This window comes from Hyposmocoma kahamanoa, unplaced genomic scaffold, assembly GCF_003589595.1.
Source record: "Hyposmocoma kahamanoa isolate Upper Pololo Valley unplaced genomic scaffold, ASM358959v1 62, whole genome shotgun sequence".
NCBI lineage: Eukaryota > Metazoa > Arthropoda > Insecta > Lepidoptera > Cosmopterigidae > Hyposmocoma > Hyposmocoma kahamanoa.
In genome coordinates this window covers 25,361,001-25,378,463 of record NW_020653850.1, presented here as the reverse complement: position 1 = coordinate 25,378,463, position 17,463 = coordinate 25,361,001, and the positions used below count along the sequence as shown (strand labels likewise).

At 40.5% G+C, this 17,463-nt stretch overlaps 1 protein-coding gene across 1 annotated transcript in view; it reads left to right on the top strand.

The window, feature by feature from the left end:
• Positions 1–69: 69 nt before the first annotated feature.
• Positions 70–17,463, top strand: part of LOC113229630 (organic cation transporter protein-like) — an 18,432-nt gene continuing 1,038 nt past the window's right edge. The window contains exons 1-6 of the mRNA XM_026463297.1: positions 70–361; positions 3,839–4,025; positions 13,557–13,785; positions 15,725–15,825; positions 15,963–16,117; positions 16,704–17,333. Of these exons, the coding sequence (XP_026319082.1) occupies positions 169–361; positions 3,839–4,025; positions 13,557–13,785; positions 15,725–15,825; positions 15,963–16,117; positions 16,704–17,333 (1,495 nt within the window). The 5' untranslated portion in view covers positions 70–168. The remainder of the gene's footprint in view (positions 362–3,838; positions 4,026–13,556; positions 13,786–15,724; positions 15,826–15,962; positions 16,118–16,703; positions 17,334–17,463) is intronic.

Below are 17,463 nucleotides of genomic sequence, written 5' to 3'. Positions count from 1 at the left end.
TGCAGAACTGATCGGCAGTGGCCTTGACCCACTCACGCTTTCTAGCAGGCATTGTGCCCCAAAGGGCGGGCGCGGGCGCGGGCGCCGCGCATTGTCAGTCGCCGCGATACCGCCACCCGGTGCAGCGACATCGGCTCGCTTCCTTTCCTCTAGCACGATAGCGACGTGATGGACGAAGGCGCTGCGCCGAGAGACGCACCAAGCGGCGTGGATGTGGACAGCATAGTGCGACAGCTGGGCGTGCTGGGACGGTTCCACCGGCGCGTGTACCCGTTGGTGGCACTGGCCGCGATGCAGGTCGGCCTGCTGCATACCACGTACATCTTCCTTGCTGGCGACGTCAACTACAGGTACCAAATGTGTTCACCGCTGATGACAGGAGCAATTCGTAGACTTACAATTCGAGGAAGTGAGGTATTGCAAATGAATCACGACAATGCAATAATGGTGACTCCCGTATTTACTACTACTGCTACCTTTTTCAATACGCTTTTCCTCAATATATTTTACTTTTGACCGACTTTAAAAAAAGGAACAGGTTCTCAATTCGACAGAATTTTTATGTGTTACGCGATTGTTTTATACACTTGTGAACCGATTTTGATGATCCTTTTCCTGTCGGAAAAAGGTGCAGCATTATATAAATTGGAAGAAAATATTCCACCTCTAAGGGTGGCAAACTAGGGAATAAATAGGGGAAAAGGAGAAATCCGGATTTGACGAACTTTCCAGTAACCGATTGTAAAGATAGAAGTCGGATTTTTGCTAATAAAAAGTATCATAAGTCCTTTCTGTATTTTGACGGCAAGCGCTATCGTTTTTGACTTAGGTACACGTCACAAAAACCATCGCAAGGAGTGAATTCCGCAATTAATTAATCGAATCGTTAGAACTACTCAAAATTAACAGCATTAAAACAACAAAATAACAATGTATGACATTTTCACCTACTTTTTGTTTTTTATAGGTAAGGTAAGGTAACAAACTCTTGTGCATGAACATGTGGTCATGCACAAGAGTTTGTTCGTGATTTAAAATGAAAAGGCATAGATTTTTCTTATAAACAGAATATTAAAAACGCTTAAAATGTGCCTAAAAGTGAATACAATTTATAAATTGAGTAATTTTTTTCTACGTAAATCGTGTATTCACGAAATTGATTCCGTACACAAAAGAAACTCCTTGCTGGGAAACTTTACATTGATTTTGTGGAAATGTATAATAATAACGCACACACTCAACATCGCTCGGCACTAGGGAAATCCTGCATCCCAGGTGCCATGAACACACACAGAGACAGCCACAAATTACATCTAAACTCACGAGAGAAATAAATGTAGGCCATACAAATATTTCTCCCGGTCTGGGAATCAAACCTGGGACCTCAGCCTCATGGCAGTCATCAGTCATGGTAACCGTTCGGCCACGGAGGCAGTGTGAAGGAGTTAGTGAGGAATATTTCCGCATGAAAATTAAATTATATTAGGTAATATAACTTTTCGCATTAACAATTGTGTTAAAATTTATGGTGTAGATTGTTGAGTCGTTTTTTACATTTTAAGAACTGTACAACTCCCAGTTAGTTTCATCAAAAGCAAATTTTTCATAGTCAGTCTTATCTAAGCACATTTTGCGCAGTTGAGGAAACCTAAAGAAATGAGGCAATCGTGGTTGTATTGTACTCGCTACCATAACAAGTTATCATATCACCCCATCGCTCTACACTTTGATGCAAACCATATACTCCAGGCATGTGCTCCTTGTAGAGTCCGTTGGCAAAATATTGTGGTTTTTCATGTTGTTTTATATTATTTAAAGTACACGTTTGTGTAGATCCTACTGCATGGAGACGTCCTTTAGAGGGGACAGGTTCACCTGCAAGACAAATCGAGCTCCCTCTCGTGGGAGTACACATTACATATTTGGATATTTTGTCATACAGAAAAAAACGTGAGATCTAGAATTCATCAACACAAGGTGCTACCCACGTGTCGCCGTTTAGGAATATCGCGTCACGGTGACCAGCAATCACGCGGCAGACTTTCGTGCAATAACTCACCTATTTCAATGCAGTAAAACTAATTAGCAATACAAAGGAGCTGACGCTTTGATTTTTTGGTACGTACCTAAGCAGTTAGTAGTTTGTATTATGTCGCGTAGTTTTCAGTCAAATGAGTTTGTGATTGGGATTGGGAGATTGGCAATTACTGTGTTCGGCTGTGCAATGACACACGTTGCGCAACGAGCTTGCGAAGTGACAGCGGCGTGGCGCAGGCCGGGACGACAAGGTGACCGCGGGAGAATGTTGCACTGACGGACGAACATGCGATCGCTAATTGTTATTGACTCCCACCTTCGAGGATGACGAACTCTTGCCGACACTTACCGAGTTGGGGTTAAGTCACCATATCGTAATTAGCTAATATAATATAGAGATTTTAATGCCGAGCTATTAAGTCGGCTTACGTACGCCATTAGTTGCTGCTAATGCAGATTTCGAATAAATTACCCTGATGACACGTTATTGTTATTACGCTCGTTACGCGTGAACAACACTGCACAGCGTTTTTGTTCCCCATGGCGGCCGCGGTGGTGCGACGGCGCGTGCAAACGCCGCTAGTCGCGACCCCCACCGAGCGACCTTCGCACCGTGACTCAAGCGCGACCACTTTTTGTGAAGTCATCAACACAAACATTGGACTAGCACCAATTCGCACCATTCTAGCGCAAAGACATGAAATACCGTTATATTTGGACATTTGACAACATAAGGTACCTATGCGTCTTGACACTCCCTGTCTGCCGACTTAATGCGTACGCTGTCTATACATTTCGAAAGTCAGTATGCAGATAATACTTCTTAAGTTCACCAGCGCGACACGCTTCGCTCTGTGACAAATGCACCTAATTACACTGGAATACGTCTATTGAAACCAAGTACGCAATTGTACGCGTGCACCAGGTTCATTTCGTCATCATCAGTTTGTTAGCTCACCACGAGAGACGGCTCGAGTGAAAGCTTTATCAACAAGCAGCGGTACCGAGTGTAGAACCATTTCAAGTCAAAACTAATTGGGCTAAAGGCATTAACATGGCTTACTTACAGGCGTGTAACTTACTTTGTAACGTACCCTGTGTACAATTGAAAATAATAATATGTATAAACTAAACTATATTGACACATCATAAGTGTACGACACAATCGTTGTAACTTTTTTTCTATCGTAATTTTTTTTATCTGTCAAATTTCATACTAGCCGACCAAACTGGGGTTTTATTGCTCCGCGGATAATAAAAAAACGTAACGCGTGATTGGATAAAGACGCAAGTTCGCTTGAGGTAGTACGCGAACTTATTTGATGTCTATTCTACCGCAAGCAAAAGACTCCGTGCCCGCGACTTCAACAACTCTGTTACCACTCTTTGCCCTGACCTCTGTGTGTTTGCTACATACAGAGTTAATTACACATTGATAGCAGCACGACGATGGACTGATGTCGAGGCGCGTCCTTGAGAGAACATTATTGGCGCGTCAGTCGCGGTTGGTGTGCGCTCGTGGCGCGTGTCTTCTCAGCTGCGGCGCGCGTGCGCATATCCGGTGTCCGTCGTTTTCATACTGATGTAGTGTTTTTTTAAAGTACAGGTTCAAATGTACGTAAAACAATTTTTTTTAATTTTTGCCATTTGCTAATTTGAAACATCAATGGCAATTAACAATATAAAGTTTTTGTTAAATTGTACAGTCTAAAATATTCGGTTGCGCGAGAGTTTCAAGAATAAGAAACGGTTTATGAGTAGCGAGTGATAAACAAAGTAAACGGCATGGCTGAAAAGACAGCAGATAGTTCTCCGGCGGCGGCGGCGCCCGTGCCCGGCGGAGGTGTGGACACGGAGCAGTTGATGCAGGAGCTGGGCCAGTTCCGGCGGTTTCACTTGGTCAATTATTGCCTGCTGGCGTTGGTGGGTTACTTCGCCGCGCACCACGCTCTAAATTATGTCTTCCTCGCCGCTGATGTGGACTACAGGTAAGGTCCCCATAAAAATATCGATTACAGTAACGGAAACAATAAAATAAAGACAATGTAAGCTAAATATTATTATAGACTACGAGTTAAAGATTTTTTCTCTGTAAGTCAAGGAAAATAATGGACACAGGTCCATACAATTTTTGTTGACGATTGCGGCAACAAAAAATAGTTTTCGAGTTATACACAGGATAGGAACTAATGTTCGAGTCTAAGTCGCATATATTTGTTTTTTCAAGTATAAACCAACATTTCGGCCCTTTATAGGTCCCATAGTCGCAAAAAATGCAAAAAATAAAGTGATGAAAAAATAATTTAATTTCCTGTAAAGTACCTTGTTTTGTATATGACACGATTGAAAAACCGTTCTTACATTGACCTTAACACAATTTCTTCTTATTTCTTGTCTACTTGCGGCTGAGCTTCACTTATGACCATGACGGACGCAAGAGGTGGTAAACCACGTGCAGACGTCGTGTCGGCCTTCCTCCCATCCTATCGATGCTTCTTATGTGACTATTTTATTGTGTTAGACTAGCATGTTCCGCCCTGATTGCGCAATCTGTACATTGAGATCTTCCAAATTGTAGGCGTTCGGGCACGAGAGGCACACTAGGAAGTGCTGCGTGGGTTGTGTTGTAGCACTGCAGTCACTGGGCATAGTCATATTAGCGCCTCGGAACCCTTATTTGCACATCTTCTAAACAAAGTTCTGAACGTTTATGAAAGCAAATCAAAGTTAATTTGCTTTTAGGAACACCTTCAATGTTAAGATATCCTTTCGGCATATCGGTAAAAGTAATTGGGAAGGAAACCCAGGACAGGCCCTTGAGGCACTTCAGATGGCCACAGCCTGCAATCTGTTGGGGCACGGCTCTATCCATCGAGGATGGCCGATGGAAATGGGAAATTTGCCGAATGGTGTGATTCATACAATTTAGTGTCTTTTGTATGTATATATAGCATAGGTAAAGAAGAATAAAGTAAGAAAACAATATCTTTGACGAAAACTCTTTTTCTTTGTTCTTCAGGAGTCGCAATTTGTCGTACGTCAAGAGCACATCACGCTCGACACTTTGTACTTTGGTCAAGCTTCACGTGCTCTGGACCCTGTACATGCTTCAGAAAACGATTTCTAAAATCTAAACAACGTTTCAGCGAATACCTTACGGCTGGAGCGTTTAAGTATATGGTCCCGTATCTTATGTTCGCTTTTGGAGGTGCTATTTAAGCATTTATTTTTATTATTTTTTTTATACTTTATTGGTTCACTTACAGTTATTACAATATAACATACTATAAATTCAATTTGGTGAAGTTCTTATCTAAATTGCGCAACTACTTATGAGTGAACACAGCTTGCAAAAACAGCGTAAAATGTAAATTATATAGAATTTAAAAACAGCAACATAAATTTTAAAAAAAGTAATACAAACAAAACCAGTAAATACAAGTGAACAAGGGTCTCGGACAGCATCGAACTAGATGGCGGAAAAAGAACAAAAAAAAACAAATGAAGTTTTAACATAATACTAATGCGAAATTTGTGCAGCGACTGCCAAAATATATCGCAAACGTGGCTGCGCTTAATATATAGTCTGCAGAGCCTTGTGATACAGGAATTAAAGCCCAGAATGGTCTTACGGAACGGTGGCGCTACAGGAGCAATGGTAAACGTAAGGTATCTTGAGGAAATTTTGAAGTTAAATTTAGCTAACAGTTCACGCAAAACTTTACAAAGAAATATTAAGTCCAATAATTCTCCCCTCTCTGCAAGCGATAACATTTTAAAATGCACAGGTCTATCAGAATGCGACCGCAACTTTCTGGCTAACCCCACCGAGAAGTGCCAGAGAAATCTCTTTTGTATTCGCTCAAGCCTCAACATGTGATTCGCGTAATGAGAGCGCTAAACCGAGCTAGAATATTCCATTATACTGCGAACTGGGCTATTAAAAAGAAGTACTTATTTTAAGTATTTTTGTAGCAGGAGAACGGAACACCTTTTCGTTTCTTATGACAAAACCCAGGACTTTGGAAGACCTTTTGATAATATTTTCTATACGAGGTATGAACGTCAATTTGGTGTCAAGCAGCACACCCAGATCTCTGATAGCATCTACCTCCCGCAACAAATGTCCGTCAATTTTATAATTAGAATAAATATTATTTAGTTTTCTTGAAAGTTTTTTGTGTGAAAATGCCCATACAAAAAATTTGTTTTGTTAATATTGAGACTCATCTGATTAGTAGAGCACCATTCCTGCAGTCTATCCACATCAGCTTGCAACATAGATACATCCACAGGAGATTCAACGATAATTTATTATAACCTTTTCAATAACTCTTATGTAGGTATATGGTGTAAATGTTAACTGTAATATATATGATTAAGTGATTGTGTAGAATACCACGTCATTCTATACAATACCGGACAAAATATAAACTGCCTCTGTGGCCGAACGGTTACCATGCCGGACTGCCAAGCAGAAGTCCCAGGTTCGATTCCCGGGAGAAATATTTGCATGGCTCACATTTATTTCTCTCGTGAGTTTGGGTGTAATTTGTGGTACTCTGTGTGTGTGCCTATGACACCCGCGACTCAGGGTTCCCTCACAGACATATATCTAGATAGATATGTCTGTGGTTTCCCTAGTGCGGGGCTATGTTGAGTGTGTGCGTTATTATTATTAAAATATAACATATTTTTTAGGTGTTGTACACATTACTTAGACATTGTACAGAAAGTCTAGGTATCGTATAGAATGCCACATGCAGACGTGGCAAAGTATTTAATAAAGAACAAAATAATCAATCAGTCATTTATTACACATTTCTGGGAATCACGTGTGACATTTCCTCCAAAAGACAACCATTCAATTTTGATACGTAGGTACCTCTACTTACATGACACTATGGGACATGTATCGTCATTATGACTCTTTGTTATAATATATGTTTACGACATCAACAATAAGTTATATTATATTGACCGACCGAATTTCGTATTAACATTTCATTAGCAAAAGGGTAGAAACATGTCTCAATAAATTTGCAAATTTCATCAGAGTACACGTCTCAGACTAATATATTAATATTACGTTTAAGATCTTCAAGTAATTAATTCAGTATTGGGTCACTTTTGGAATTAATAATTGAATAGAATAGAGGATAAGCTGTATCATTGGCAAAGGTATTTAGTTGCATATAGTATTGCTTAAGTACGTACGTTAAAATAAAATAGGTAAGGACTTAAGATATAAATACACCTGAACGAATTCGACGGAAATTAATTTAGGAACGGAACACGAGTCGCCCACATGTACCTCAGTTTACCAAGTAGCACTAGATTAGCTTAATCAAATTTAAATTGATACAATGAAGTACAATATATGCTGTAAAGCGTAGAGCCAAATGCCTTTTCTACGTCTAAAGGAATCATCGTAGATTCACCAAAATTTGACGCCTTTGAGACAAGATTTTTGAGATAGACCAGCAGCACTGTGAATGGTATGGGCGGACCCAGCCAACAGATCCACACGCGCGGCGCAAGAACAGCCGCGCCCGCGCCTGTCACGAACAGGCGCCGATGGCGGCGCGCCGTCCTAAGAATATGGCAGATGCCATAATATGCACACGAGAGAAATAAATGTAGGCCATACAAATATTCCTCCGGGCCCGGGAATCGAACCCGGGACCTCTGCATGGCAGTCCACCATGGTCACCGTTCGACCACGGAGGCAGTTAAAAGGCCGAGCAGCATCGCAAAACTCCTTATTTCAGAGAGAAAATTCAAATTTGTTACCCAGTCTCAGTAAGTTTTGTGTACCCAATAAAGGCTTCTGTTAGAGCTTCCTATTGCTCTTTGGTTGAAGAAGATTTTAAGGAGATTTTAAGAATTTCACCTCCATCTCACCTGTTGAAATGTGACCATGAGTACGACAGTGGTGCATGCACTACTAAATAATGCCGATGCACTCTCGCCAAAGAAGAGAAGTGAATAGGCAGAAGGAAGGTAGTCGAACGCGGCTTTCCGTCGTGGCCAACCAAGCAACAAACACACTGCCACATGAGGGGGAGTGGTGAGAAATAATTGATTGTTTCTCTCGCCTCTCTCTCTAACTCGTCGCTCCGGATGTTTCCGTTGGTAGTCGTCAGCCGCACCGTCTTCCGCAGTCGTGGCCCGTCCCCTCGGCCTATTCTTTAACATGGAACTTCCGCTGAATGGCTTTACCCAGTCGCTCATTTCATTTGGAGTTATATTCACCTAATCAACTTAAATGCTCCTTATCAACTGTGTTGCATAATATTGCTTTAGCTGTGTCCGTAACATTGTTCTTTGTACCGCGTGCCGGCGATTACCGGAAATATCCGATCAGAGAAGTACAATTATCAATTTGCTGACTTTGCTATTATCCTCCTATGACTGTTTAATTGAACTTAACTGCATCAGGCGGTATATTCCATCTATAACACCTCCTTTCGCGCTGGGTCATACTCAAGTACCTACCTATACATAATTATGTTGTATGTGTTAATTTGACCTAAATGGCTTGATAGTGATCAGGACGTGTTTTGTTTGAAAATCTTTAATAAGTACAAAGTCTATAACGTAAACAGGGTAATTGCCGTAATTTATAACTAGGATACTCGTTAGACTACTTTCCCAGTTAAGAGTTCGAAAGAACGCAATAGGTATTAATCTAGTGTATTTGTTTACCCACATATGTAATGTCTTTTATCGATAACCATAATATCTAAGCCAATATTTATATTCCTCAGTACATTCTTCCGTAAGGAACAATGGCCTCATTCGTCTCAAGACGATTTGTTTATGTATCTTGGTCGCGAATAGACGGCCACGCATTAGGAATCAGAGCTGCGGGCAAGAAAAGTTAGGGACGGAATATTAGTATAATATAATTTTGACTCATAGATATGACACTACAAAGAAAAAATGTACTCCTTTTCATGTTTCTTTGAAATGTATGTATCTGCAGTGAACTAAAGCGAGCTGTTAAGAGATGAACGGAAGATGACTTCCGCCTTTTTTCTTGAATTTAATGAATAATTTGAATAATTTTGATAGGCATTTACGTTTACTTACCTACTCACTTCTACACTTTTACGGTATAAATAGAAGTTGATTCTAGATTCAATGTTAGTATGGTGGCCTTCTAGGGAATAATTACTATAATAATTAATAATAATATTAAAATAATAAATGTAAGAATTTAAATCTTCATTCAAGCATTGCAAAAATGAAACATTTTAGCAAAGTACCCATTAGCACAAATATTAATAAACCTTACATAACATAGAATAAATTATAAGATGCGATAAAATAAAATGAAATATGACCTAAAATAAAATAATATCATAAATGGGTAATTGTCATTTCCAATTCGCATCCCGGTGGAAGGAAAACATCCAGTATTGAGAAATAGAGCTGTTGAAGGACGTGTCACGTTGTTGTACATTCAGGATTGCATTGTCAGATGCAAGCACTCTTTTCGAAAATGAGGCCTCTCTCACTCGTAACGTAGCGAAAAAGTGCGGAATGCGGGTTTCCGCAAACGTGCACTCATTGACTTTTTATTTGTAAGTCAATGCATGCACTGCAAAATCTAGGCAACTTCACCAGGATACAGAACGCGTCATTGTATTGAATCCTTATATTTCAGACAGACACGTCTGACATGTGCACATGCATTGGCAGTAAGTCCTAAACAAGGTCACCTTGACTTGCTTCTTGCATTTCGCAAACCTGCGCGCCAGCGTGTTGCTTCTATACAATACAAACATGTTTGATTTTTAAATCAAGTCGTTACGACGACCCGACCGAGGGAGAGCGAGAGACCACCTCGAGTGTGTCGAGGCGACACGTGCGACAACAGAGGCGGATGTCCTTGTGAGTTATATTATCAAACAAAATTTCAAAACGCGCATGTCGGTGCAAATGTGTCGCGTTATAATCTGTGCGAAGAATTTATCGTTACATGTTTATTTTCCAAAGTAATGCAGGTAATTTTATTGTCTTGTTCGTTATATTGTTTCTCGAGATAAAATCTATTGTTTTGACAAAGTATGTGTTACCCTTAACTATTTTTCTGGGTAATCAGTGTTCTTAGTTAATGTCTTAATTTTTTTACATGTTGGGCAATGGGAAATGAAAAGGAAAATTTCTACTCGTCACTGTTCGGGGAAGTCGGGATGTAGATGAAGTACATTAACTTGTTGATGCAACATCTGATATACTAAGATTATGCAAGGTTGAATGAATGTTTGCCTTCGTCGCGCGACTCGTGTGATGACTTACAAATTTGCAGGAAAGAGTCACGATGACTCTCGACGCTCCGCGGCTCCTCCGCGGTCGCCTAAGTCGCGTCTTCCGTAGACAAGTCGTACATCAATTTAATTAATTTGTTACTGAAGAACAACTAGCAATAATAGAAAATACTACCGTGGGAATGCCACTAGCCACTAAGTGGTAACTTATTACCTATACAAACCTTTAGCAGTGTCATTGTCGTAAATACAGGTTCATACTTACATTCAAATATAAAAATACCTAAATGTGTAGGTAATCGTGCGCACTATACGTACCTAAAGAACCACGAGATATTTGTGTACACAAATTGTGTATTATAAATCACCATCCTTAACTCATTAAGAGAAGCGGATATTTAAAATAAACCGCAACACTGGATATAACTTTAATATTATTAACGTATAATATGAAGACTGTACGTCTTCACTTGGTGTTTTTAGCAATATTGTGTGGAGTACGTGCTGTTTCCCGCTTTTATGCAACCTTGATACCGATATCTCTCAATATATCGGGTAACCTCACCAAGCGAGAAACAGCCCACGTATGGTAATCACAATTTCCGTTTCCTAATCTTATTTAATTAGATATGTATTTTGCTAGACAGTACAAAAGTACTGTATAGCAAAATACACAAATTTACGCAAATAAATTACTTCTATTCGCGTACAATTTACAAAGCTAACAAATGCTAACACAATCGAGAAACAGCACACGGTATAATAATCACAATTTCCGTTTCCGAATCACATAATTATGTATTTTTGCTAAATAGTACAACAATTACTGATGACGTACAATATTCCAAAGATATTTTATAAATGCTAGCACAATCGCGAAACATCACTAGGTATAATAATCACAACTTCCGGTTCCGAATGATATTTAATTATGTATTTTGCTATACAACTGCAGTACAATTTTTGAGTTTTGAGTACAATTCCAAAATAAATATATACTCAAATTTGCGCAAACAAATTACTAACATTAATGTACAATATTCTAAATATATTTTACAAATGCTACTCTATATATATTGCACAATTTACAACAGTTCGACCATTAGAATAACAAAAATCCATAAAGTACGAATGTTCATCGGAAATATTACTTATTTACCATTGACTTACAATTATATGGACGTCGGGTCCGCGCTAAAAAGTGTCCGCACTTATAAGGCGCTAAAATCGTATACAGAGCGCCAAACTCCGCTTTAGTCTTCATTTGTTCTACTGACAGCGCGATACTGCGATGACATTACAATTTAAATTTCGAATAGGTTGACTTGGGACATTTTTGTCGTAGTTTTTGTATTAGACCCGTCGTCCATTTATTTGTAAGTCAATGTTATTTACACTTTGAAGAGTTCTTCAATACGTAATTCTTACAAAATCTCGAAATTCTTGTCCTTGAGGTTTGTAAAAAGAAGTATTTGATTCTTTCCGTAAAATTTATAATTAATATCAAATTATAATTCAATTGCTACTAATGCCTGCACAAATTATTGATTATTCTATTTAAACAAAAATAATATAAAAATGTCCTCAAAAACATTCCCTCACTATGTCTTAAGTTCCATAATCAAACACGTTCTGTGCTTTAAATCAACACATTTAACAAAAATAACCTTTGAATTTTAAACATTCAATGAAATACAAAATGTTTTTGCGAAATTAAAGCTATGCTGTGGTAAAAACACGATAAAAACAATTTAAAAAATGTATTATTATTCATGTCCCAATCAAAAAGTAATTCCCTTACACTTTTACCTTCACTCAATTTGTGAACGCATTTTTAATCTTTGACAAAATGTATTTACAAGTTGTTGAAAATTAGGCTCTGTCTTAGAGGACGGAAAAAAATAGTTTAAGAGCACTGTTTCAAATTGACGAAATTCAACTTGTGTGTGTAAAAAGTGCCTCATTCAACCAGCAGATGGATTTCTTTCATCGGGCCCGGTATATTACATACCTTCTGGGTCTTGATGAGGCTCCCCTGTTTCTGCAGCACATCTGGCATGTTTGCAGATGCTGCTGTGGACGATTTCTATGCAATCATGCGCAAAATATCCAATTCATTGGTTCGAAGAGTGAGGGGTAACAGCAACGCAGCAGAAAGGTTCGTCCAGGCAGTACTACACTTCCACCTGACCTATTTCTGCCGCCAAGCGGTAATGCCAGCATTGCTGTGTTCCGGTTTGGAAGGGTCAGGGCGCTGGTGAAATTACAGGCACATAGGATTTACGTCTCAGGGTGATGGGCGCAATGGCAATGTCCCTCAAATCTTTGCGATTTAAAGCTCTGAGTGGTGCTGTAACTGGTATGGACAGGCGTGGCGCTTACCATCCGGCGCACCGCACGACTTGTTCGTGCCGTCACTTGATATTATAAAAAAAAGAAAAACGTTCAATTTGGAATTTGTTAAAACCTAACTCGTCTTCCCAAACGTCTGAATGAAGGTTCCGTATCTCTCCGACACTATCAACATTTACAGTTTGAATGCTGTGGTTTTCTCGTGGTTAGATGCTATTTAAAGTTTGACATGAAATCACGCCCCAAAGAGGGAGTCCCGGATTAGAATAACGTAAAATCGTTTAATTTTTACCGTCATACAAAATTTCAGCAAGAAAATAACTAAGGGGCGTGACTTGATGGTTAGTACAAAAACGCACGCAACAATTTAACGATGAAAAATATTTAAATACAAATTCTCGGATATAACTGAACAACCAGAACCAGTGTCCGACTCCACTCACATCGGCTGAGAGTTTGAATAGTTTACAATTTACGTACAGCGTATGAAACACTTGACACGCCTTACAACTCTCACATTCTTAAGATTTGCTTGCCATTGCTTCCGTGCCGATGTTATATAACTTAGAATTATGACTGCCACACACTTTTTTGAGTTGTCCTTTTTGTCCACAACTCTGGTGTATGTAGTTTTTGTACCTACATCTTTAACCCACACACTGAGCATCGTGTAGCAGCCCCGACGGGGTCCCGCCTCCCGCGCCGCCACCGCCGCCTCCGCCGCCACTGCCGCTGTGGCGCTCGGCGCGCACCTCGTTTGCATACGGTCTTCTCCTTGGCGACCGTCAATGTGATACAATAATTCTCGAATAAACGGTCGCGTTCAGTTGAAATAAATTCTGTTACTTACAATAGCAATAGGAAACAATGGTAGCTGCGTTTTCGTTGCAGATGCGTAGTGCCAGAGTGCGAATCGGCGAACAGCTCCGTGTACACGCCAGGATGGCTGGCGCAGGCGCTGCCACTGGGTGCGCCGCGCGACCGCCGCTGTTCTCGCCGCGTGCCACTCGATCGCTCTCTTACCGAGTCGCTTACCTGCGAAGACGACGCCGTATTCGCCGAAGAAGCGCTGCCCTGCGACCAGTGGCTGTACGCCAGCAACGACACCATCGTCGCCGAGGTTTGCGAAAACATCCACGGTCACCGGGGGTGCACGACACTTAGTTTATTCCTTGAAAATGCTGTGTGAATATTAACGGCACGTGTGCCGCACGTGTAACGCGCCTGTCGCCACTCCGTTTCAGCACGATCTCACTTATCACTACTCACTGAACACGTAACATAGCTAGAGCTGAATTTACGGCGCGGCCTCGCGGACTGTTGTTTTTTTTGTATAAGCCCATCAAAGTCAATATGTAATATACATATGTTCCAATTATCTGGTCTGCATGAGAGCAACACCCGAACGCTAGCGACCGTTACAGTACGCCGTTTCAAAGCGCAAAATTCTGACATACCCCTTCGTTCCCACTAGTTCTATTGAGTTTGGTCTCAATTTTTACTGTTAAGTATATGTAACAATAATTATTGTAACAAAGACACAAGAGAACTTATAAGTAAAGAATTCGAAGTAAATTAGCTATGTACTTAGGCCATACTGAAAGTTTCGGGATTCTCATAAGTAAGACCAGATATTATGTTTACGAGTATTATAGATTTGTTGTTTTTCAAAGTATATACCCTCGCTATTCACATACTTTGCATTCGTTGGAGCCATTGTGAAAAGCAGTGGGACCAGCCTTCCGTAGGGAACTCTTCAATGGCTTCGCGGAACGCATTCACTGCCGCTTTCGGCTTGTAAACCGTGAACTTCTAAGTTTATCTTGGACTTTAGGAAATAAAAAGAAGTGCATGATGCAAGGTCCAGGCTGTATGGAGGATGGGTCATCAGCTCCACATTTGAGGCCTTCAAATATTTAAAGCATTCTTTACCTTAACGGAACGTGCAAAGGCATTATCGTGGTAAGGACGATATTGAGGATGAGGAGGGGCTCCTCACGACGAAGCGGGCCACAACGCCCCGTCGCGTGTCGTCCTACTCGCGGCTGCCAAACTTACTTACGGGGGAACGGAGCCCCCGCTAAGATTGCCCGCAGCCACGAAGGTACATGCATGGAATACCTAGACCAAGTTTGCAATAGAGGTTATTTCATTCATTGACTGACTATTTTGGCGTTGTATATTATACCGAGGTATTGTATAAAATACCGGATTGCATACATTGCCAGTAATAGATACACAAAGTTACATGTGACCTGCTCAGAGACCCACCTGCGGTCACGGTTAACGGTTACCGCCACTCATTTGTATCAATAAGAATAATAATCATAATATCTAGGAAATGAAACTATTTTTCCGGATTTAAATCGCGTATATTTGTTTTTTCAAACAAACCGACGTTTCGGGCCCTTTACAGGTGCCATGGTCACGGTTGATTGAGGTAGACCGAAACGTCGATTTGTTTGAAAAAACAAATAAACGCGATTTAAATCCGGATAAATAGTTTCATTTCCTACGTGTAACAATCGCGAAAACCTAAGAACTCGATATAATCATAACATCGTTTACTGCAAAACATGTTGTTACAGTCTGTTGAGTCTTATAGTAGTTGGTAAAGTGTCAAGCATGTACCCTGTAAGGGCGCAGCAATGTCAATTTTAAGATATTATACAGTTTGATTACCATTCATTACAATATTATTACAATGAAAATAAATAAATCTAAACAAATATATTCTGAAAGCCAAAGATAAGCCTTAATTTTGAGATGATTGTCAAATTTAAATTTAAGGTATTTTAAAAATAAATCAATTAATTATTAATAATCAAACAATTGAAAATGAATTAAGAGTCGGACTTTGACCTTAACTTCTTAATAATTGCGTCTATTTAATTCGTGCTATTACTATTATGTGTTTATTTCATTAAATTACATAATTATAAAATCAATAACTATATTCAATTTCTTCAACCATTATAGATCTCTTTGGGGTTACTAGACTGATTGTATTTGAAAACATTATTAATCATATCATTCTTATCATTATGTTTCTGTTACAGTTCAATTTGGCGTGTCAGGAGTGGAAGCGCACATTGGTCGGTACTATCCACAACATCGGCATGCTGGTATCGCTGCCCATTTTCGGATATATCTCGGACCGGTACGTCGCTATTCCCAAACATTCTATTCAATATCAAACGGGACAACAATGTTATAATCAGAAAATTGGTGGTAATGGTACGTACCGTCTACGCTGTTGGCAACAATGAGTTTCACGAGAATACCGCACCGTTACAGGTGGGGCCGCAAGCGCGCGCTGATCCTGAGCTGCACGTTGGTGGGCGCGGTGGGCTCGCTCAAGGCCTTCTCGGTCTCCTACGAGATGTATGTCTTAGTCGAGTTCCTCGAGACTATCGCCGGCGCCAGTGCGTTCCCCGCCGCATATATTCTGAGTAAGATACGTTTCATTTAAACATACATTTTTGAGAAGTAGGTGCTACATTTTCGTTTCCTTCACTTCATTATACTTTACCAATAACTACTAGAATTTTGATATAAATGTTTGTTCGGTCTATAAAGTCGTTTATCTTAAACATTTCTTATTTTAGATTCAGTCATTATTTATTTCGGCACGCATTGAACGCATAAAATGCATTTGCACATAGGTACTTCATTTATTATGAAGTACCTATGTGCAAATTGCACTAAAGGCAGTGAGCTCGTCTCAACGCTGCTAGAACCGTGACGGCCACGTGACGGCCACGTGACGTCTATTCAAATAAGGAAAATTGCGACTGACGTCACATATCTCATTGGTGCAAAGACCAAGTGTCGCAATCACAAAATGCAATTTTTGGATGTGGATGTAGTCATAACGTTTTGTATCATGAGGGTTTCAAACCTTAGAACAAAACTTCGAAGCCCTTATAATATCACTCGTGTGTTTGTCCGTCTGTGGACAGTATTTGTACTCAGATTTTTTAAAAACAAAAGAACAATATAAAGTGCTTGCTTGCACAAAACAATATTCTATTTCAGCTATTGAGCTATTAGGACAAGACAAGCGAGTTCTGACGACGGCATTTCTTGGCATCGTGCTGGTCATAGGCGGGCTGAGCTTCGCGCTTCTCGCCAAGACCTTTCATTATTGGCGCACGTTCATCCTTATCGTGTATCCGCCCTCTCTGCTCTTCCTGCTCTATATCTACCTCCTGCCGGAGAGCATCCGGTGGCTTCTCACCAAAGGCAGAAAGGAGGAAGCTGTCGAAATTATAATGAGAGCTGCTAAGATGAACAACGTGACTTTATCGGAAGAAACGGTGAAACAACTCACCGAGGAGAAATTGAAGCCCGTGGAACAGAAGAAAGAAAAGTCGCAAGAGGATGGTCTGTGGATACAGGTGTTGCGCTCGCCGATCATCATGAAGCGGCTGGCCATCTGCTCGTGGTGGTGGATCACATGCACGTTCGTGTTCTACGGCATGGCGATCAACTCGGTGTCTCTGGCGGGCGATAAATACACCAACTACATGCTGGTCGTTAGCGTAGAGGTGATCGCCGTCGTCACCAACGCCCTGGTTCTTGATCGTATCGGGCGTAAGCGAACGCTTCTCGCGGCATACGTTGTCTGTGGCTTCTCTCTTGTGGCTATCACATTTGTTCCAGCAGGTAAGTTGTCGTGTGTGCGTGTGCGAGTGTGTGCATGTGTGTGTGTGTGTGTGTGTGTGTGTTTGTGTTTGTGTGTGTGTGTTTGTGTGTGTGTGTGTGTGTGTGTGTGTGTGTGTGTGTGTGTGTGTGT